The 23832-nt window shown below is 41.3% G+C and overlaps 1 protein-coding gene across 4 annotated transcripts; it reads left to right on the top strand.

Moving 5' to 3' along the window:
* The first annotated feature begins 184 nt into the window (after window positions 1-184).
* CMC2 (C-X9-C motif containing 2) lies at window positions 185-17084 on the top strand. Of its 4 annotated transcripts, XM_059151947.1 has the most exons (5): window positions 187-379; window positions 5474-5511; window positions 7168-7280; window positions 12377-12448; window positions 16976-17084. In XM_059151947.1, the coding sequence occupies exons 1-5, from the start codon at window positions 198-200 to the stop codon at window positions 17060-17062; spliced, it is 492 nt and encodes a 163-aa protein (XP_059007930.1). In that variant the 5' UTR covers window positions 187-197; the 3' UTR covers window positions 17063-17084. The 4 variants fall into 4 exon arrangements, with proteins under 4 accessions (XP_059007932.1, XP_059007930.1, XP_059007934.1 ...); XM_059151949.1 differs by lacking the exon at window positions 12377-12448 and having other exon boundaries at window positions 185-379; XM_059151951.1 differs by lacking the exon at window positions 5474-5511 and having other exon boundaries at window positions 241-379.
* Window positions 17085-23832: the final 6748 nt, after the last annotated feature.

Raw genomic sequence — 23832 nt, forward strand, 5'->3', positions numbered from 1 at the left:
AGCGGCAGCAGTGAAACTCGCCGGATCTTCGCATCACCCTCGTTAGCGGAGAACGTTAGTTAAATACAGTTACTCTAGGCCCCTTTAATCTCGCTTGTCCGTTCGGGTTGCTGTTTTTAGGCCCCACCGGGCCTCGGGACCCTCGCTCTCCCTCCCCGACAGCCCCCGGAAATGGGCCCGTCCAGGCCGGGTGGCGCATGCGCCTCAGAGGCCAGGAGCGGCGGGGGCTGGTCAAGCCGTGCGAGGTCAGCCGTGGAGGGCGTGAGAGCCTTCGCCACCCGGCGGTGGCTCAGCTCCGGCGTCCTGACTGCCGCCTTTTGAATGGGGAGTCTTCGCTGGTGACTGTCGCTTCAGCCCTCCTGTTGTGGCCGCGAGTCAGGTGAGTCTCGGCAGTCCGGGCCGTTCCGAGGACCCCGCGGTGTCCGGGGAGGCCGCGGGACACGCACCCGCCCCTCCTCCCGTCCCCTGCTGGCGCGCGCCCCGCCGTTGCCACCCGCCCCCCCCTGCCGCTCTCCGAGGTGGGGACCTGGAAGGTCCGGCCGTAGGTCTTCAGGGGGGTGGTGGCTCTCGGCTCGCCGGCAGTCCACGGCGCGGGCGCCTGGAGGTCTGTGCGGGGCTCTCGGCCCTCAGGCACTTGCTGAGGACGCGCGGGTCGGTTTAGGGCACGCTTGGCCCAGACCTTTCACTCTGCTGCAGTCTGTCCCGCCACTCGCGAGCCTAGTGATCCCGGGCGGGCTGCTCCCCTGCCTGAGCCTCGGCTTCCACGCCGCTAAAATGGTCGAACCCCACGGCATCGATGGTGAGAAGGGAAGCGCTTCCCAGCGTTTGGTGCGGTGAGCGCTCAAGGAACTGGAGGATTATTATTGTTACCAGCTGGGGGTTTAGCATTTGTTTGTAGACGGTGGGGGGCTTGTTCCGGCACATCTCAGCTGCAGAGTGGCCCCCAGTCCGTCTTGCGAAGTGGGAATCCGGGGAGATCCTCATCAGTACACTTTTTTAAAAAAAAGACTTTATTTTCATCAGGACACTTTTGAAGGAGAGGAGACATTCAGATCCCTTTCACTGGGTTTAAAAATCACCGTGCCTGTAGGCTCACAGTAGGTGCTGGTAAACCGAGTTCTGGAAACCCAAAATCTTAAGTGCTTAAAAGAAGTTCGCACTGGCCGACTTGTGTTGTGACGCCCCTTGTAGCTCCTTTCCATACATACAGGCTTCTGCACTTGCTTAGTTTATTTCAAATGAGCCTTATTTTCGTCTTTTTTTTTTTAAACTATGTTGAGGTGTGAACCAATTCTCAGATCTATAATAATCCTAAATTCAAGATTTGGCAAACATTAATTGGGCATTTACTGTGTGTATTTAGAAGAATATTCCTTCACTAGCCTGTGTGTTCTTTGGGGGGTATATGGACTGGTTTTATATGGCCTGGTCTGTATTTGGGAGCACTAGTCACTCAAGAGCATATGTTTAGATTTGGTCACTTTGCACCTGCAGATAAAAAGGTAAGGTAGGTATACCCTGCTATGTCTGCTGCCTCTGCTGAATGTGGTGCGTAGTTTGACATAGTTGCAGAAATACTATTTTAACTAATTCCAGTGCTTTCTGAGAAGTACACTTTAAAAAAGATAGGTTTTACAAAGCATTAAGCCTTAAGTGTTAAGTGCACAGTTTTTCCTAGAGAACAGCTTCTTCAGACTTTGCACAAGAGACTTTTCTGGACTTGTTTTTTGTTTGTTTTAAAATGACATCAGAAATTGCAGCGTAGTGTAAATTTCTTTCTGGTGCAGACACCAAACAGCAGAATCTTTTGAAAGAAAACCCAAGTGGCATTAAAATAAGGGGTTTCCTCCTTGTGACTAAAGATTTGCTGAAGTGTTATTAGAATGCTTCCTGCTTTTTCTCTACCAGGGTTAATGTCTTGGTTACTCTTGGTTTATTTTCTAAAATTGTGCCACCTGGTGGTTGAAATCTGTCTATCATGGAATACTCATTAGGAAGATTTTAGCTCAGTGTTGGTAGAATAGGGTGAAGGAGTGATTAAATAAGCCTGTAATTTTTATGCCTTTAGTGAGAGTAACATACTGCTTCTTTTCTCCCAGCTCACCCCCAAATATCAGTTCAGATTGCTTTGCAGAGACCTGTCACCCAGTTACAGAACGATAAGCTTGTCCCAGCTGAACATCTTTTAGAGTTTCAGTGGCTCTTTTGGTATAAATGTGTGCACACTTAATTCAGGCAATGGGTGGAGTTGAGGTGGCGAGGGAGGCATTGTAACTGTGACAAGTTAACCCTTCTGATGTTTTCTAAATGCCGAAGTAAAGGTGGGACTGAAGTTTTGTGTTTAAATGATAACATTTTGAACGGAATTTATCCCTTTTTCTTAATACAAACACCCATGCATGAGGTCTTAGTACAAATGAATGTTCCCTTCACCTTTGTTCAGCAGCTCGCCCGGTGTTAATTAGTTTGTTACTACCCTTTTAGAATTGTTCCTTGTATTTTTAGTGGTGACAAGTTTTTTATCCATTGACTGAATTTTATTTTTGGAAATAGGTTGAAATCATTTAGTTATGAGCTTAGGCTTGAGAAGAAACTTAATGCAATGCAAGAATATGCTGCGGCATCCATAATTGATGTAGCCAGTCTCCTTGGGGTACATGAGGACAGATAACCGAGAACTTCACATAGCAGCCTGTTTCCTTGTTGGACAGCTCCAGGAAGAGGACACCTGCCTTTGTTAACATCCACCCTTTGGTTTCCAGTCCTGTCCTGGAAAGTGCCTTGGAAACAGTTCAGGCTTTCAGTAAATTCAGTTCAGGCTTTCCCATCATGTGACAAGAGTATTTCAGATATATAAATAATACTTTACAGATGTCACACTCACTGCTCACTATTTCAGATTCTCCCACATATGTTATCTTAAACCTCAGGACCACCCAGAGATACAGGTCAAGAGCTAATTCCAATTTATGGAAGAAGAGACTTAGTCTCAGATTAAGTAACCAAAGTGTTATAACTTATGGACTGATAAGTCTACAACTTTTGATTGTAAATCCATTGTTTGTTTTACTGAACCAGGTTGTTTATCTGTCTCCTCTGATGTGCACGTCCCTAAATTGGCAAATATTCCCAGTTTCATTAATGGCTTCCTGTTTAAACCTAGAGTCAAAGCCATCTTAATCCTGAGCACTCTCTCCAGATATTTACTTTGTCAATATTTGGACCGATCAGGACAAACATAGTACTGTTTTTTTCTTGAGGGAGACAGACAGGATAATATTACATTGACTTCTTTGGAAGATAGGCCTAGAATTATTGTCTGTTGAACTTGTAACCCACCAGAGTGTCTTTGGGAAATAGTTTTTACTCTCTGTATTTATTTCTTACACAAACTGCTGGGAAGGCATGTCTTTCCTATTTTGAACATGGGAATTATCTGTCCTGATGAGAGATTGCATTGGGTAGTAACTCTACCACTTAATATGTGATCTGGGGCTTAGTTTTACTATGAAAATGTGAGTAATGCATATTTGAACTATAAAAAGGCAATTTCTTATGGTTTCATTAAATTTATAAAGGTACTTACTTGCTACAGTTCTGGAAGGATTGTAAGACTTGTGCCTAGTGTGTGGTAAATGTTTAACAAATTATTTTCAACACTAATAATATAGATATTTTCTTATGGCTTTGAAGGAATCTTAAAAGAATATGGAATATACATTTCGTTTTCTTCAGTTCGTAATTTACTTCGAGTTATAATAATGCTGATTAGAATAGGCTTTTAAAGATGACTACTGGAAGATACCAGCACTCACATCCTTGTGTTCTAAGAGCAGTGCCTTCATTTTATAGCTGTGCTTTGTAGATTAACTCCCGAGAGTCCGGGAGTACACCTGTGTGTGCACCAATGGTTACAAGAAACCAGAGGACATTGGGTGCTGTTAGTGTGGGTACAGGGTCAATTGAGGGAAAGAAGAAAAGCATATATCACTAAAAAGATAGAGTGAAGGAAAGAAGGGAATGATTGGTAAGGCAAGGAATTTGTTAGATAAGGAATTTGGCCAGTGTTTAGAACTGTAAGTTAAGTAGTAGCTTAGTTTTTTACCAAGAAGACTAGGAAAAGGAAACCTTATGAAACCCATTTTCTTCTTGGATGTAGTTATTATGTTGGATAAGTACGTAGAAGGGAAGACGTCTTATTGGTGCCCTGGCTGGGTCTATAGTGACATTAACTTTTGTAATAGAGGGAGGAAAAATATACATCGTGATACGTTTGCATTTATACTTGTATGCCATGTGCAGTATTTATCCTACCAGCCAAGTGTCTTCTAGAGTATTTAATTTACCAATTAACGAGGTCATTTCAGTACATTGTGAGTTCATTTCCAAACTGTAAAAGTGTACATTTGAGGGTTGGTTGATAGAAATATGCAAAAATTTTTTGTCAAATATATTTACAAAATATAAAGACATTTTCTAGGTGGCTAAGCCAGTATACATCTTCCTTCAGAAAAAAGGGAGGCAGAAATCAGATAACCAGATAACTAATAGGTGTAAATGTGATATATTGGTATAATATTAAATGGTTTAAATTGCTAGAGTATGTGAGATCTTGTTTTTCTGAGGCAAAAACATTATGTCATTAAAAAGATTTTGTAGTTAGTGGCAGGCAAACCAAACTTGAACTTGGCTGCATTTCCAGTTTCCATTTCAAACACTTAACTGGCCCAACAGCCCTATGTGGGATCTTCAGCTGTGGTATGCTGTGTGTGCGTGTGTGTGCACGTGTGTCCTTGAGTGGATGTGCTCAGTTGGAAGTCACTCAATGGAATAGTGATCTATTGATGTTTTTATTAATTGAGTTCTGCAATAGTAGGAATACTGTAATTCTCTGGAATTAATTTGTTTAGATATTTTTAAGGATTTTACTTGTGAGTAGAAGGTAGATAGGCCTTTTGAATTTCCTGAACTTTTTGGTATTAGTTCTATTAAGGTACAATTTACGTATCATAAAATTCACCCATTCAGTGATTTTAGTGAACTGCAATTGTGCAACCATTACCTCAATCCTATTCTAAATCATTTTTATCATGTAGAAATACTACTTTGTGCCCAAAGGCAAATAATCCTCACTCTCACTTTCAGGCCCAGGGAGCCCATCAGCTTTTTTATTTTTCTCTACAATTTTGCCTTTTCTGGACATTGCACATAAATGGAATCATATAGTCTTTTGAATCCGGCTTCTTTCATTTAGCTTGGTGCTTTTGAGGTTACCCCATGTTGGTGCCTGTATCAGTGCATTCCTTTTCCTCTCCAAGTAGTATTCCATTGTCTAGATACACCATATTTGTGTGTCCAGTTACCAGGTTATTGTATATTTGGGTTGTTTCCAGTATTAGTTATAATGAATAATGCTGTGAATATTCGGATACATGTCTTTGTGTGCCTATGTGTTCTCATTTCTTTTGGGTAGATTCTTAAGAGTGCAGTTTCCGAGGTCTGGGTCATTTGGTAAGTTTGTGTTTAAGTCCTTTAAGACACTGCCAAATTGCTTTCCTAAGTGTGTACTATTTTTTGTTTCCACTAGCAATGCAATGAGGCCTGTTTTCTCTGCATCCTAACTAATGCTTGTTATTGTCTGACTTGTTGATTGTAGCTTTTCTGGCAGATGTGTAGCTACCATCTCATTGTGGTTTTAGTTTGCCTTTCCCTGTGACTAATGGTGTTTAGCATTTTCTCATGTGCTGAATTAACCATTCCTGTCTCATCTTCTATGAAGTATTTATTCAAGTCTTTTGGCTGTTTTTTGGGTCCACTTTTAAATGTTGGGTTGTTTATAAGCATTCCTTATGTATTTTAGATAACAAATCCTTTTTCATATATGATTTGCAAATATTTTCTCCTAGTCTGTAGCTTGTAGGTTATTTATTTTTTAGAGCAGTTTTCGGTTCACAGCAAAACTGAACAGAAAGTACAGAGATCCCACTTGCCCCCTGCCCTACACATGTGCGGCCTTCCCCACTGTCAGCATCCCCCACCAGAGTCATGTGTTTTTATAACTGATGAACCTGCATTGACATGTCATTATCACCCAAAGTGTGGCTTGTCTTTTTTTTCCATTTTAAAAAATTTATATACATTATGAAATGCTCACCACAATAAATCTATTACAGTATTATTGATTACATTTCCTATGCTGTGCTTTCCATCCCTGAGTCTTTTCACTTTCTTAATGGTGTATTTTGAAGTGAGAAAGTTTTTTTAAGTTTGTAAGTTTGTACCAATTCTTTTCTTTTATGAATTATGCTTTTGACCTATATAAAGAACTCTTTGCCCAACTAAGGTCATTATTTTCCCTTAGGTTTTCTTTCTTGAAACTTGTAGATTAAAAGAATTAATTGGTTTTTTTTTTGTTGTTGTTGTTAATGTTTTCCAAGTTAAAAACAGTAGGTTAAAGGAAGGAATAGGTAAATAGTACTACATAACTGTGGCAGACATTTCAAAATAATGTTTTTCCTTTGACGTTGGCTTCTGATTTTCTACTTTGTGATAAATTTAATTTCTGGAATTCAGCTTCTTCCTTTCATTGTAATAATTGCATTTTATGGCTATCTCTGCTAAAATGAAAAACTTTTTTCCCCATCTGCTTTTTGTTTCTCTTCATTGTCTAGTTGGATTTTTCTCAGCCAGATGTTCGGAATAAGAAAGCAGTCCATATGAACTGACATTAACATGAGATTGGCTAATGTGGCTTTAGCCCTCTCCCTCAGGAATATGCATTTTAAAAGGATTAATAAACCAATTCTCTTATTTCATAGAATTTCATCTGAACAAAAGGAGTTGTAGTTAGTTTCAGGTATGTGAGGAAAATAATTGAGATTAGGCTTGTTAATATAGGCTAGCTGTTTCTACTGGAGCACTTATTTCCAGGATTGGGTCTCTTGAGGACTTCTGCTTTTTTCTGAACCTGCAGGTTCTCCAAACAACACCTGATGGCTTGCTGAATCTGTGAAATTGTTGGATAAGGAAGCTGAGGCTCAGGTTTAATAATCTGCCAGAGGTCAACATTGTTTTCTGATAAAACTCACTGCACGTTTTTACTGAAATAGTTTTAGGTCGCATTAACAAATAGAGTCACACATATTCAAGACACTCTTGTATCCACAGGTTGCTCTGCTGTGCTCCGTCACCTCCTAAAGATGCATCCTGACTTATCTCCACACTTGCACACTGAAGAATGCAACGTCTTGATTAACTTACTTAAGGAATGTCACAAAAATGTAAGAGTTCAGAAAAATGACATTAAAGCAAAAATGAAACTTAAGTACAACACACTGATATAAAATGTTATTTCCACTATTGGAAAGGAATGTTAATATAGTGGATCTTAGTTTACCAAAGATTAGTAACTGATGCTTGTGATTTTCAAGGCACCATCTCATTTCTTGATTAGTAAAAATCAAGCATGGTGGTTCATTAGGGAACTTCTGAGATAATATATAATAGTTAGAATTCATGTTCTTACCATAAAATACTGTTTTTTTTTTTTTTTTTTTATAGGGCACTAGAACAGTTATGTTAAATTCTAACTCTTCTGATCATATTGGAATTATTTTAAGATTTTTCTAAGATTTTCCTTGATGTCTACCATTCTGTGTTTAAAGGAGATTGAAACATTTTTTTTTTTTTTTTTTTTAAAGATTTATTTATTTATTTATTTGACAGAGAGAGATCACAGGTAGGTAGAGAGACTGGCAGAGAGAGAGAGAGAGAGAGAGAGAGAGCAGGAAGCAGGCTCCCTGCTGAGCAGAGAGCCCGATGTGGGACTCGATCCCAGGACCCTGAGATCATGACCTGAGCCGAAGGCAGCGGCTTAACCCACTGAGCCACCCAGGCGCCCCGAAACATTTTTTATAATAGATGTTAGCTCGATTTAAATTATAATTGGCCTAATTTGGCAGATTTGCTCACTTGTTAGTGTAATGGGAGTAAAATTCTGTGGTTTAAACCAAAAATAGAAAGGAAGCACATTTTTGGAAATCATTAAATTAAGCTGATATTTTTACAGATGTTAACTGTTTACCTTTTTTCATATACTTGATATGTGAGATGGTTATAAGGAGAATGTCTGTTTTTTCTTTAACTTTTCATGATGTGTTATTTTCCTCATGATATTCATATACTGTAGATATATCAAATTATACTAATAAGTATTATTTAAATGAGTAAAATTTGAAGACTAATGGTAAGGTAATGAGTAATACCTATGACCTTTGAAGTTAGATATTTTTGTTGGTTCGATGAATGTTGTTGTTTGACTGTATACTTTAGGCAGATTCTTTTCAGCATACATCTAGATCAAGAATTGATACTGTCTTTCTAACGTTAATCATTATATGGGTATGCAGTAGTGTCTCATTTGGTTTTAGATTTACTTCCCTGATGGCTAGTTTTTGAGCATCTTTTCATGTGCTTATTGGCCATTCATATAAAGTCTTTTGGCCATTCATATAAAGTCATATTTTATTTTATTTTTTTTTTTTAAAGATTTTATTTATTTGTTAGAGAGAGAGAGAGATACAGAGCGCAAAGACAGGCAGACAGAGTGGCAGGCTAGAGGCAGAGGAAGAAGCAGGCTCCCTGCCAAGCAAGGAGCCCGATGTGGGACTCCATCCCAGGATGCTGGGATCATGACCTGAGCCGAAGGCAGCCGCTCAACCAACTGAGCCATCCAGGCATCCCCATATTTTATTTTTTTAATTTTAATTTTTTTTTTAAGATTTTATTTATTTATTTGACAGAGATCACAAGCAGGCAGAGAGGCAGGCAGAGAGAGAGGAGGAAGCAGGCTCCCTGCTGAGCAGAGAGCCCGATGCGGGCCTAGATCCCAGGACCCTGAGATCGTGACCTGAGCCGAAGGCAGCGGCTTAACCTACTGAGCCACCCAGGCGCCCTTTTAATTTAAATTTTATCTATTTATTATTTTTTCTCTTTTGCCGATGTTTTAAAATTGGGTTGTTTGCTTTATTATTTAATTTTAAGAATTTTTTTTTCATTCGATATGCAAGTCCTTTGATGAGTGTATTGTGAATATGTTCTCCTAGTCTGTGGCATCCTTTTTCATTTTCTTAAGGTTGTCTTTCAAAGAGCAGTTTTTAAGTTTGATGAGGCTTGATAACCAGGTTTTTTCTCTTACGGTTTGTGGGTTTGTGGGAGGGTTTTTTGCCTTTTAAAGATCTTTGTATGTTTCCTGGTCATGGAGATTTCCTCCTAGAAGTTGTAGAGTTTTAACTTTTACATCCTAGGGCTGTGATTCATTTCAGGTTAATTTTTGTGTACTGTGTGAGATATGAGCCAGTATTTCTTTCTCTATGGATATTGTTGTTCCAGCACCATTGGTTGCAAAGACCATCCTTTCCGTACTGAATTATCGAGCTGTCTTGGTCAAAAATCAATTGACCATATGTGGCTGGGTCTGTTTCTGGGCTCTGTAGTCTCTTCTACTGATTTATGTGTCTGTTCTTAACACCAGTTAATTCCGGTGTTATCTTACTGGGGCCACGCTGGCCCCCTGGCCATTTTGTCCTCTTCTCTGTCCCCTTCCACTTGACTGGAGTGATCTTCAAATGTGAGCTGAATCGTTGTATCCCTCTAATGGCTCCCTTTGCCTGCAAGTTATCAAATCTGAATTTCTTATTTTGTGTTGTTTCAGGGCCTTCATGGACTTGTCCCCTACATACCCTGTGGGCCTTACCACCCTCCTGCACTCTTCTGCTTGCTCCTGTGTGCTCCTGTGTGCAGTTGTGTGGCAACACACTTCCCTCTTCTAAGCCTTTGAGCTTGCTTTCTCCTTGCTGGTCTCAGAGCCCTCCCCACTGTCTCACTTCCTGTGTGCTAGACCAGATTTCCTCCTCCTTCAGGTTTGCTTCAGCGTCACTTGTTACTTCCTCTTCCTTTTCTCCTTTCCTGGCCTGCATTCTCTTAGTGTAGTCACTCTGTACTCCAGTAACCCCACACATCACATGGTTCCTACTTTAAGATAGTTTTCATACTTTTTGGTTTCATGACTCCTTTATGCTTTATTAAAGACCCCAAATAACTTTCGTGTATGTAGGCTATAGCTACTAATATTCACTGAATTAGAAATTAAAACAGGAATTAATAATACGTTTATATAAAAATATAAGAATAACTCCAATATGTTAATGTAGTAAGTTTTCATAAAAAACCTTATTTTCCAGGGACGCCTGGGTGGCTCAGTTGATTAAGTGGCTGCCTTCGGCTCAGGTCATGATCCCAGCGTCCTGGGATCGAGTCCCACATCGGGCTCCTTGCTCGGCAGGGAGCCTGCTTCTCCCTCTGCCTCTGCCTGCCTCTCGGTCTGCCTGTGCTCGCTCGCTCGCTCTCCCTCTATCCCTGACAAATAAATAAAATCTTTAAAAAAAACCCAAACACCTTATTTTCCAAAACAGAGTGAAAAGAGTGGCATTAGTTTTGCATTTTTGCAGTTCTCTCATACCTGGCTTAATGGAATATAGCCAGATCCTCCTATCTGCCTTATGTTCAGTCTTTGGTGATATTGCCCTTTGTGCAGCCTCTGGAAAATTCCACAGTAGCCTTGTGAGAGAATGCAAATGAACAAAACAAATAAGATCTTTGATTATCGGGATAATAGTTTTTACCGTGTTTATGTACATGCCTGGAAAGGTCTTGGGAACTCGTGGGTGTCCTTGGACTACACTTGGAAAACTATTACCGTATAGCAATCTCTTTGTTAGTTGGCTCTTCCGTCTGACCATGTACTGTGAGTAGGGCCCAGGTGCACCTTCCTCTTTGCTATATCCCTGCTGCTTGGTACATTGTCTTCAAGTTATCAATTGATTGATTCATTTATTCAATCAATTGCTCAGTTAGTTTGGTTCTCTAGACATAGACATCACACACTAGACGCTTATGCCATGTGTGTACAAGAGAAATGTAGACCCCAGGCATTTCATAAAGCAATTCCAATGGAGCACTTTGGGTTTGTTTTTCATGTAATGTCACAAGAGTATAATTCTTCTTTGGGTTTAAATGTTGGGAAAGAAAAAAAAGAGCTTCTGTCTTGGATTTAAAAATAAGATGTCTGTTTATGGATGATATGAGTCAATGTAAACCAAACTATGAAATACTGCCTTACATTCTGAAAGTCTAATCCTTTCTGTTCTGCTTCACCAGAAGGTGTGTGAAAATGCATGGTTCCTGTTCATTTGTTGCCAAGGAAATAGTTTAGGAAAAATACATAGGAAATAGTTATTCTGAAAAGGTCCTTAGGAGACCAGTAGTAGATCTTAGTTTACCGTAAATGCTTGCCAGAAAAAAATGACCCATTTTTCCACTGTGGACCAGAAAAGGACATTTACAGTGGCAGGGAAAGAAAGGATTAGCATGAGGCACAGCTTATTAATTACGCGTTGTCTGGTTTCCATGAAAGCCTTAATTAGAAAGAAAAGGAGAAGGTGCTTATTATTACAAGTTCAGCACTTGTGGCATGTCATTATAGGACATCACCATGCTGTCTTACCCATTCCTTAAAAATCGTGATATGCAAACACACTAATTATAGCCCGACTAAAATTCGTGTTCTTGACTTCATTCTTCATCTTAATCTGCTTCAGAGCATTCATACTTTTTGCTGTGCTAATTGTCATAGGCCTTGAATTCACTAGGAGATTTTTATTTTTCTTGGCAAAGAAAGCAGACTTTGAACTTTAGATCTAGGTTTTCTTACATTTTGGATTAGTGGCTTACTTACATGGCCCATATAGGCCATTTAGTAACGGTGTTATGTGTTTCTGATATATTTTGATGACATTTTGGATGGAGGCAAATGAGAAAATTAGTGTTTGCCCTGAGCATTTATTGGGTAATTCTTCAAAGGGACAGAATGTTTGCTAGTGAAGAAGTCACTGGTCATGTTAATATGGCCACCCCACACTTTGACATTGCTTCCTGTGATAGATGATGGTTGTCCTGTGATTTTCACCTGCCCTTAAAAGGGTATTAGAAAACAGAATTGTTTATATTCTGTCATTGTGAGGTTTGGGCAGGTTAATAGACTTCCATTTTATCAAGGAGAGGTCTTTTTAGTTTTCATTTCTATCTATAGAGCATTTATCCCTTCTTTTAAGAAGGCCAGGATAAGTCCATTTATTTGTATGTTTAATACCTGTGATTTAACTCTTTGCTTATTAACAAGGTGGTAACACATTAAATTCATTTCTGTAAATATTACCAAAATATTCCATTTATTTCTAGAATAAGTATTTAAATTCTATGTGCCAGAGACCTTAGTATATTATGGGATGAAATATTTTACCCCTCTTCTTCCTTTTAGCACAACATTCTGAAATTTTTTGGTCATTGCAATGATCTCGATCGGGAGATGAGAAAATGCTTGAAGAATGAGGTAAGAAAAGTGTTAGAGGATGAAAGTGGTTGAACAGTAGAATAGAACCTTTCTGAGCAATATTTAGAATACCCCCATTACTAATTTTTATTCCAAATTTTAGTATAACAGAGAGAATTGACACTTTATATGTATGTCCTCTCCTAAAACCAAATGGAGAAATGAAAGACATTACTTTTTTATTTTTTCCATGCACGTAAATGAAAACAGTTTCCTTATAATCATTGTAACTCCTCTGGATGAATTGTAAGGGCTAGGAAACTGGGTTTGAATAGTAGGAAGACTTCGGTAAACCATCTCTCAGCTATAGCAGGTAACTAACAGGGCCTCTCTTTCCTCGTAGAACATGGTGGGACCTGGACTTGGGCTCCTTACTGGTCTAAAATTATGAATTTCTTCATAACCATGGCATGTACGAGCCATGCAGATCTAGCTTGACTTGGTTGGAAAGACTCATTTCCTGGACCTGGTTTTAGACCATGACTTTGACTTGGGCATATAGCAGAGTGCTTTTGAAAAGAAAGTTAACTCCATTTCTGTTCTGTTCATCCATTGTTTTATGTCTCAAACCTTTAAAAATCTATACTAAAAACCGGCCTTCCTGTTTTCTTTCCTTTTCTGTATTTTTGAATTTTTTTCCTATTAGCCTCATATTGAAAGGTATTAGTTATAATATTTGAAGCTGTGCAGCAATTATCTATCTTCAACTTTTGTATTTTTAAATCAAGCTTTTTTTACCCCTCCATTCCCAGAATCCCTTTCCAATGTCTTTACCGTTTGAAGAACTTTCTAGAGTTCTGAATTCAGAGTTATAATTTTCTTTGCACAAATGTGTACATATAAAAGTGATTTTTTTAAAAAGATTTTATTTATTTATTTATTTGACAGAGATCACAAGCAGTCAGAGAGGCAGGCAGAGAGAGAGAGAGAGAGAGGAAGAGGAGGAAGCAAGGAAGCAGGCTCCCTGCTGAGTGGAGAGCCCGATGTGATGCGTGACTTGATCCCAGGGCTCCGGGATCATGACCTGAGCTTAAGGCAGAGGCTTTAACCCACTGAGCCACCCAGGCGCCCCATCTAGAAATGTTTTAAATAGATTTTTAAAGAGTTTTTCTTCATATTTACATGTAAAGCTAGTTTGTATGAAAACTGAACCTAGGGCTTTGTTCCCCTTTTAACAGAGGATGAGAAAATGAAGCCCACACTACTTTATTCAGTACAAATGTTTATTTCTCATGTGCTTTCAGTTGTGTTAGATTGCTTTTTTCCTAAGTTTAGATTTTTTTTTTTCTTTTTACAGTTTGCTAATTTTTGCCATTGGTTTGGTGATTAGATCTTTTATTTATTTATTTATTTATTTATTTGACAGAGAGAAATCACAAGTAGATGGAGAGGCAGGCAGAGAGAGAGAGAGGGAAGCAGGCTCCCTGCTGAGCAGAGAGCCCGATGCGGGCCTCGATCCCAGGACCCTGAGATCATGACCTGAGCCGAAGGCAGCGGCTTAACCCACTGAGCCACCCAGGCGCCCTGGTGATTAGATCTTTATTCAGAATTTTCTTCCCCCGGTGGTCCTGAGCTCTTAGCAACTGTTTGGTAGAATGCTGTATATCTTTTTCTTACTTTGAGTTTGTTTTCATATAAATTTTGGATTTTCTCCTTGATGTATTTTCTAAGAACTCAGTGTGGTTTTTATGTCACCTTATTACCTGATTTATAGATGTTTTTGTCTGTTCTTTCTTCCTCTGGTCCTCTGAACCTATGCTCACGTATTTCCTGTCTGCCTTTAATGCTTTCTACTTGACCATTTCCTGCCTCTCACGTGCTCCTCTAACCATCCCCTTCACCTGCCGTTTGAGTACTTCATTCCTTGGTGCTTTCAACTAGAAAAAGGGTCTGGCCAGTTCCCTTACTAGCCTCTCTTTGCTGCTGTGTCGCTGCTTTTGTTCTTTCTATGGAAATAATCACTAATTCTATTTCATCCCTCTTAATTTTTTTTTTTTTAAAGATTTATTTATTTATTTATTTGACAGAGATCACAAACAGGCAGAGAGGCAGGCAGAGAGAGAGAGGAGGAAGCAGGCTCCCCGCAGAGCAGAGAGCCCGATGCAATGCGAGGCTTGATCCCAGGACCCTGGGATCATGACCTGAGCTGAAGGCAGAGGCTTTAACCCACTGAGCCACCCAGGCGCCCCTCATCCCTCTTAATTTTTTGATTCAGTTTGGTTTGGTTTTGTTATTCAGTGAAGTTTTGTGAATAACATCTTATTCATCCTTTTTTTTCTTCTTTTATTCAAAGGCCATCTGGACTCCCTTTGAGAATATTTTAACATACATTTTAACAGATTATATTTAATTTGCTCTTTAACTTATTTTTTTTTGTCTGCCTCTAACATATCATCTTCTGAAGATTTACCCTTAAGACCCTCCTCCCAGCCTGATTACTGGAGGCAGTCTGGTATATGTGATTCAAGATCGATACCAAATATTTTTCTCAGAGTAGGTATCCCATTACGTTTTAGAACAGTGCCTTTAAAAAAAAATGGTTTTTAAAATGACGAATGCGGGGCGCCTGGGTGGCTCAGTGGATTAAGCCGCTTCCTTCGGCTCGGGTCGTGATCTCGGGGTCCTGAGATCGAGCCCCGCATCGGGCTTTCTGCTCGGCAGGGAGCCTGCTTCCCTCTCTTTCTCTGCCTGCCTCTCTGCCTACTTGTGATCTCTCTCTGTCAAATAAATAAATCTTTAAAATAAAATAAAATAAAATGACAAATGCCCTTTCCCCCAACAATCTTAGGAGGGAAATTAATGAGTGACAGATAAAAGGAATGATTTTGGTTAAAGGGACCTGGTGTTTCATCTGCAATTTGAAGTGGCCTTTTGATGAAGAAGAAAAAAAAAGTTTGAAAACTATCATTCCAGAGGCTGTTAGAACTTTTCAGTCAAAACTTTAGATCTAGAAATCTTCTTAGAGATGATCTAGTTTAGCTCCCCTTATTTGAGGTTACGAGACCCGAAGATGCAATAAACACAAACCTTCCCAGCATTGCCTCCGGTGTCTGGGCAGGGGGCCCGGTCAAGTTCCTGCTCAGCTCTCTGTTACTGCTTTTCATTTCTTTGGCCTTTTCCCATATCTCTGGCTCCTAAAAGATTTTGATGTCTAGCTGTTCACATATACTTAGTTTTTTCAACTTGAATTTACTTTTATTTTTTTTCCTTTTTCCATAGGATTCCTTCATTCCCTAGTGAATAGTTCCTTTTTTCGTAGTGATTCCTTCATTCACCTTTAAAATATGTCTGTCGGTGTATATAAGTCTGTACATATATCCATACAAAAGCACTTATATTCACGTTTCTCTGCTTTAAACAAGTGCTTTTTCTAAGTACCAGGCTGTGTATTTCCCGTTACTTATAATCTTCTGGCCAGATCCAAATACAAGGCTGGAAACCTCTAAGGCGAAAACTGCACTTAGATCCAACTGACTGCAGACATGTAGGATTTGGAGAGAATCCTGTTTGATGGCTATTCATAATGAAAAAATCCTGGGAAGTTCAGCCGAGTATAGATTTCCGTGTAAACTAATAGGATAATGTGGTTGCCAAGAGCCAGTTACTCTTGATAATATTTATAGATATAAAATGCGTAGGTCATAAGAACTAGAAGGTCCTCTGTAGTCCACATCTGTCAGACTGCATGGAGCACTGTATTTAATTCTGGTTGTGATAGTTTTTTTTGTTTTTTTTTTTTTTAAGATTTTATTTATTTGACAGACAGAGATCACAAGTAGGCAGAGAGGCAGGCAGAGAGAGAGGAGGAAGCAGGCTCCCTGCTGAGCAGAGAGCCCGATGCGGGGCTCGATCCCAGGACCCCGGGATCATGACCTGAGCCGAAGGCAGAGGCTTTAACCACTGAGCCAACCGGGCGCCCCGGTTGTGATAGTTTTTATAAGTTTTTATAAGGGATATTAAAGTACCTTACAAATGGTACGTGGTAGCAATTAGAAGATAGAGCCTTGTTCTGTGGTCCTTTGTAGAAACCAGCAATGCTCGGCCTAAAAGCAGAGGTAGTAAGTGGGTTTTTTGTAATCAGATATTTGCATGAAGAAATGGAGGGCAGTAGGAGAATTTACAGGGAAACACTTACTGGTTCAACATTAAAAAAACCTTTGGAACAAGTAGAAGTGTCTGACAAACAGCCTACCTCAGGTAGTGAGCTGCTCATTACTAGAAGTGTTCAAGCAGAGATTAGATGACTTCGATAGATTGTGAGTTCCTGCAGAAGAGGGATAAAACTCACTCATCTTAAATATTTACTGAATTCATGGGAGAAAATATGAATTCAGTAAATATTTGTACACCTGTTAGGATGTAGATGCTATACTGTGTTTGCAGTTTCAGATTCAGTGAAATAAAAGACAAATGAGAATTTTACCAGCAAAAACTATTTTGCAAATATTTTAAAATATTTAACTCAGCTGATACTAATGGTAATATAATCTGCTGTCTCTTTTCTCCCCCCTTCCTTTTATTTTCCAGTACATGGAAAAGAGGACCAAGAGCAGGGAGCGTGGCAATGCGATGAGAAAAAGACTTTTTAATCCCGCAGAGGAATCTGAAAAATAAATTAGAGGCATACCTCGCTTTATTGTGCTTCGTTTTACTGAGCTTCACAGATAATGCATTTTTTCAAATTGAAGGTTTGTGGCAACCCTGCGTCGAGCAAGTCTATTGGCGCGTTTTCCAACAGATTTGTCACCTTGTGTCTCTGTATCACATTTTGGTAATTCTCACAGTATTTCAAACTTTATAATCACTATCATATTTCTTATGGTGATCTGTGATGTTACTATTGTAATCGTTTTAGAGTGCCACAAGCGTGCCCATATAAGACCGTGAACTTAACGTATGTATTCTGACTGCTTACCAACCAGCCGTTCCCTCATCTCTCCCTGTCCTTGGGCCTCCCTCTCCCCTGAGACTCAACATATTGAAATTAGGCCAGTTAGTAATCCTATGATGATGGTCTCTCAGTGTTCAAGTAAAAGGAAGAGTCCGCCATCTCTCACTCTTAGTCTAAAGCTCGACGTGATTAAGCTCGGTGAGAAAGGCACGTTGAAAGCTGAGATAGGCTGGAGCCAGGCCTCTTGCACCAGTCAGCGGAGTTGTGAATGCAAAGGGAAAGTACTTGAAGGATATTACAAGTGCTACTCCGGTGAGCACACAAAAACGTTAAGAAAGCGAAACAGCCTTGTTTCAGTGTTCTGGACAGAAGATCAAACACCCCCTTAGGCCAAAGCTTAATCCAGAGCAAAGTCCTAACTCTTCAATTCTGTGAGGGTTAACAGGTGAGAAAGCTGCAGAAGAAAAGTTTGAAGACATTGGTTTGTGAGGTTTAAAGGAAAGAAGCCATCCCTAGGACCTACAAGTGCATGGTGAAGCAGCAAGGGCTGGTGTAGAAGCTGCAGCAACGTTGAGGCAAGACCCTCCACCAGCAAAGGATTATGACTTGCTGAAAGCTCAGATGACACGGTTAGCACTTTTTAGCAATAAAATATTTTTTAAGTAAGGCATGAATGTTGTTCTTTAGACATAATGCTACTGTACATGTAATAAACTACAATATTATATAAACATAACTTTTATATGTGTTGGGAAGCTAAAGAATTCATTTGACTTGTTCTGTTGCGGTACTTGCTTTATTTTGGTGGTCTGGAAAAAAATCTGTGGTATCTCTGAGGTTTGCTTGTATCCTTTCTCTGGATGCCGTGGCTGAGAGAAGACCTAAAGACTCTTGGTCTTAACCTGCAAGAATCTTACCTCATTTGGTCTCCAGAATCTTTTGAATGGGAAGTGACCCACAGAGAAAGACAGAAACCCTGATTCTGAATATTTGTTGGGTGGAACCTTAGATACGCTCTCTCATCTGCCAACATACCTGACTCCCAACACGTTTCTTCCCTTTGCCAGCAGTCAGTTAATATTTGTGTAACTTTCTCCTTCAACAAAATAATTGACTTTAATTATATTTTCTCTGTTCTCTTAGACTTTCCTGGAATTAGGGCAAAATGGTCCCATTAGACTCTGCTTTTTGACAATGTGGTGATTCTGGAGCTTTAAACATTGAAGACAGAAGTTGGGCAAAAAGAGTTTGGAGAAGTCCTAGCTATGTTAACGATATGAAAATGACCCAACTTTATTTTTCCCAGACTCATTTCCAGCAGGCACCTTCACCCCTTCCCCCAGTGCTCTTTCTGCTAGGTGTTTCTGAAACCAGTGATAATCTGGAAGTCAGCAGCTTCCCTCCACAGCCACAGCAGGAACTTGATCTTGTCAGATGAGGTGTCAACAGACTGTGAGCTGTGAGCTCCTTCTAATGAATTCTGCGTGCATGTCCAGAATGAGGCCTTGCTGACGTCGGTGTTTAATAAGTGACTTCCCCATCATCAGTGGTGTTCAAGAGGCTGGACATTCCCTTAGCAGTTGGTTACACAGGATAACAGGCGTTCGATGAAGGGATGAAGGAAGAAATAGAGTTAATTCTGAGGGCCTTTTCGAGACTGAGATTTATAAATATTTATTTAGCCCCTTCCTCCATGTCCGTATAGGTACAGAAATGAGACATTTTGCCTTTAGAAGCTTGTAGTAAACTGACGAGTTGACTATTACAGTACTGTTGTAGCCCCATCATGAGGTAGCTATCATGGGAAACGCAGAAAGGGTATCCTTGCCCGGCCTTCAGGAAGAAGGAGCCATTCTAGGAAAGCTACTTTAGCAAGGGAACCTTTGACAGACAGTGAAAACAGAATACATTCTGGGGAGCTTCAGAGTTGTTTAGCATGACTGGAATGAGAGGGCTGGTGGTGGAGGAAGATAAATGGCTTTGTGAGGCGCCTGGGTGGCTCAGTGGGTTAAAACCTCTGCCTTGGGCTCAGGTCATGATCCCGGGGGCCTGGGATTGAACCCCACATTGGGCTCTCTGCTCAGCTGGGAGTCTGCTTCCCCCTCTCTCTGCCTGCATCTCTGCCTACTTGTTATCTCTGTCAAATAAATAAATAAAATTTAAAAAGAAAAAAAGAAATGGCTCTGAAATCAGTTGGAGTTTGTCTTTTTTTTTTTTTTAAAGATTTTATTTATTTATTTGACAGAGATCACAAGCAGGGGGAGCAGCAGAGAGAGAGGGGGAAGCAGGCTCCCAGCTGAGCAGAGCGCCTGATGTGGGGTTCGATCCCAGGACCCTGGGATCATAACCTGAGCCAAAGGCAGAGGCTTAACCCACTGAGTCACCCAGGCGTCCCCAGTTGGAGTTTTTCTTCAATGCTGTTGTGACTCGTTGCAGATTTAATATGGTGATTAGGGATTTGTGGAGGGCTCTTAGTTGGAAGGGTGATATGTTATGATTTGTATTTTAGTAAGATTTTTCTGGTTATAGTTTGGGGGATAGATTGGAGAAGGGAAATTACACCCGGGGAGTCCCCTTTGATTTTTGCCTTAACTTAGGTGGTAAATGAAGGCCTGGAACAGAGGAATGCTTGAGGATCCAGACGAGTGGCTTGATTTGAGGGGAATTTGGACACAGAATCAGCATGGCTGATAGGCGGTCTAAGGCCCCTGTGTCTGCATGCTTTTGGGGCCCTGCCTCGATTGGGAGGGGGTGTAGCAGAGGGGCGGGGTAAAGTGCTGGTTTGAGGTGTGTGCAGAAGACCCTGGGTGGAGGTGGCTTTCCAGCTTCAGAGGATGCAGATCTAGAACGTAGTAGCCTGGACGAGAACGGAGTTGGGAGACCACAGCTTGCATGTGACCCCAGCACCCTGTGGGCCAGTGTTGACAGTGGGCCACCAGAGTTTTATAGAGCAGGATGAAACTTTGGGGTCACTTGATTTTTTAGAATTCCACATTTTGGTGGAACATGTGGACAATCTGTAAGTTTTATAGACTTTGCACCCTCAGCCCCTCAGCAGGATCGATAGCTGCCAGTTGGGTGGGTCTTCTATGTATTTATATCACTGTTTCAGGACAGGAAAAGGAACCCCGTATACGGAGAAGGATGAGGCATAGAGAGAGAGGGCAAACCGCAGAGAATGGGGCCACGGAGTTCCAAGAGGCGTCCAGAGGAGGGAGTGTCACTGGATCAGATAAGGACTGAGGTGCCTTTGAGGCTTTGGTACCTCCGTCATCCCTGACCTGAGAGTTGCTTTCTGTGGTGAGGAGTGGGCGGGAGCTTATGGAGAGCTGGGGGACATAAGTGTATTTGGAAAGGCTCGGCTCTGAAGGGGAGGACAATGTAAGGTCGAGAGAGGGTCTTACAAAATCAAAAGGAAATGGTGAGTGGCACTTGGGGATGGACAGATTTGAAAAGAATGCCGGAAAGGAGGGAGGGATTGATTTGTGGAGTGAACTGGATGCAGAAGTGAGTGAGACTCGGGGCCCTTGCTGATAAGGATGCCACTTTTTTCCAGAAAACTAATGAGAAACAGAAAACTTGAAGCACCATAGGAAATGGACAGCGTACCTTTCAGAGAGCAGTAAGTGCCAGTCAGCATGGGATGCACTGGACCCAAGTCTGAGACGTGCCAACAGGTTTACCAATAACTAGTTCTATGCAGGTGACTGTATAATAACTCACCCTCAGAAACGAACTTAAAAGGCGCCGCTTTGTGGCCTTTGCCATTGTCTGTGGTGTACACCTCCTGCCAAGGCAGGTAGCTGACAACCAAGCTGACGTCACCCCAGTGGAGCTGGGAAGACATGCCCATGGGAGGCTTTCCTGAGCTGGTCCCAGCTGCCTCCAGCCCTCCCGTGGCACACCACCCTGTGACAAGGAATGCAAGGGATCATCACTGGTTGCCCACTGATGGCCACCTCTCCTGCTTTCTGGCATTTTGTCAGTTGGAAGTACCTGTCGCCGAAGATGTGTGCTAACGCGAGACTGCCGTGCCTCCTGCGACAGAGCACCTGCAGGCCACGACGGCTGGTTTCCGGAGTCTGCAGGGCCATGCCTTTTTGTGCAAGAGAGGAACCTTATGCCAGGTGGACTAGGGAGGAAATGGGACCTGCCTGTGCCTTTGTGGCTGGATTTGTGTGCCAGCATTTGACTGTCTGCATTTGTTTCTGTTGCGATACCATGTATGACCTTCTGGTTCAGGACATGTCACCAGTTGCCTGCTTTTCTCAGCTTTCTATGGATCAGTGTGAAATCTCTTAATTTTCTCCTTTGCGGGGCAAGTGCACTTTCCTCCTGGGGATTTCTGGGTGGTAGTGGCTGTTTTTAATTTTAATTTTTTTTTTTTTATTGCCACTTGTAGGAACCTAAGAGGCTAGAGGGAGATGGGGTGGGAAGGAGAAGAGGTCCTGTGTCCTCTCGCCTTTATTGATTTTAAAGATTTTATTTATTTGACAGAGAGAGAGATCACAAGTAGGCAGAGGGGCAGAGAGAGAGAGAGAGGGAAGCAGACTCCTTGCTGAGCAGAGAGCCTGATGCAGGGCTCGATCCCAGGACCCCGAGATCATGACCTGAGCTGAAGGCAGAGGCCTAACCCACTGAGTCACCCAGGCACTCCTCCTCTCGCCTTTTATCAGGCACCTGGTACTGCGTTGAGTGCTGATGTTACAGGGATGAACGAGCTGGACCTAGTCCAGGTGAGGGCTTGGGTCACCAAGGACCACCTAAGTCCCGGTAAATTTCGGTTTCCTTTCAAGGGCTCTGGGGAGACATTGTCAGGTCTAGGCAGGATGGAGAGTGAAATGATAGAAGTACTTCACTGAGTGTGGATTTCTAGTGGCTTTGGGTCATAAAGGACCATCTCTTGAAGAGCTCAGGCCAAGGTTTTCCTGAGAAATCTAATTTTATAGACCGCCGTGAGCCCTGATTCTCTGTTCACAACAAATTTATTAACGTTTTGCTGCAAGAAACAGGACACCGTTTTACTTAAGAGTGAGTATAGAAAGTCGAACCTTTTCTGACCCTTCATAAATGGAGTTTAAAATGACTTTAATCTCCATGGGGTTTTTGGCTCAAAGCACAGAGTTTGTTTCCTGAGAAAGAGTTTGGGGTAAACTAATAAAGGTAATGTCATTGGCTTGCCAGGGGGACACACCAGAGAGCTTTCTGCGCTCAGCAGAAGAACAAGTCCGTAAGTCCCAGGTGAGCTGCCTTTGACACCACCCTCAGATGGAAGTTGGTGCCCTTTAAATGATGTTACACCTGGGGGCTCACATGTGCCAGATCCTGCTTTCTGCCATGGTCATGGCTGCTTTCCCCAGTGAAGTCACTGAAGGAGGTGGTCCACAGTGGAGGGCACAAGAGGCGGCAAGAAGAAGGCTTGTTGTCATCAGTCTCGTGTCTTGGTGGCATTCCAGGTGGGGCAGGTGGCCTAGGCTGGAGGCCTGTGGGTACAGAGTACCACTCTTAAGTGGTACTCTAAGCACAGCTGGTCACCTGGGAAGATGGGACATGGGACACGAGGGTTATGGTAGAGAGGCAGGGTGGGAGAGCAAGCTGGCTGTGCTGCTCTCCCTCGTGGAAGACTCTGGCTCAGTGTGAACCTCCTCTGACAGCATGAAGACAAGAGTGCCGCACGCATGTGAGTCACTTTTGCTAAGCTCGCTAACATTGCCATTCTCTTTGTAAAGGAAACATCTCATGTTTGCAGAAGTATACAGACTTGATGAACACCCACATACCCACCCTCGAGCTTTATTAACTTTGACGTTTTTGCTGTGTTCGTTTCGGGTTATTTTTTTAAATAAAACATTACAAATGTGGGTGAAGCCTTCTTGTGTGTCTCACCCCAATCCTATTCTCCTTCCTTTATCAGAGGGAACGCCCACTCTGATATAGTTCATGTCCGTGTATGATTTTGTACTTGTAGTATACATGTAATTTTGTACTTCTAGTATACATGTACTGGTATACATACTTCTAGTATACATATACTTCTAGTATACATGTAAGTATCCATAATCTATTCTTTTGCATGCCTAAATATTTTATTTAGAAGTTGTCATGTGATTTGCCTTCTGTAGCTTGCTTTTTTTCACAGTTATGTTGATAAATGAAGCTCTTTATTCATTTTAACTGCCATGTAATATTCCATTGTATAACTGTGCCACAGTTTATGGAATTTTCCTGTTGAGGGTCATTTTAGGTAGTGAGTTTTTGCTGCTATTAAAGCACTTCCATTAGTATTCTCACATGTCGTCTTATGCAGTCTGTGACCGTGTCTCTTGACTAGAAACCTTAGCTTTTGTTGAGCTGTAAGAACACATTTTCAACTGTACTAGAAGTTTCTAAATTAAACTGCCAATAGTTGCAGACATATAATTAATCCACCTTACCTGATACTGAGTTGTTTAAATCTATGAACATGGTCTATCTTGTCCAGCTTTTCAGGTCT

This window comes from Mustela lutreola, chromosome 16, assembly GCF_030435805.1.
Source record: "Mustela lutreola isolate mMusLut2 chromosome 16, mMusLut2.pri, whole genome shotgun sequence".
Taxonomy (NCBI): domain Eukaryota; kingdom Metazoa; phylum Chordata; class Mammalia; order Carnivora; family Mustelidae; genus Mustela; species Mustela lutreola.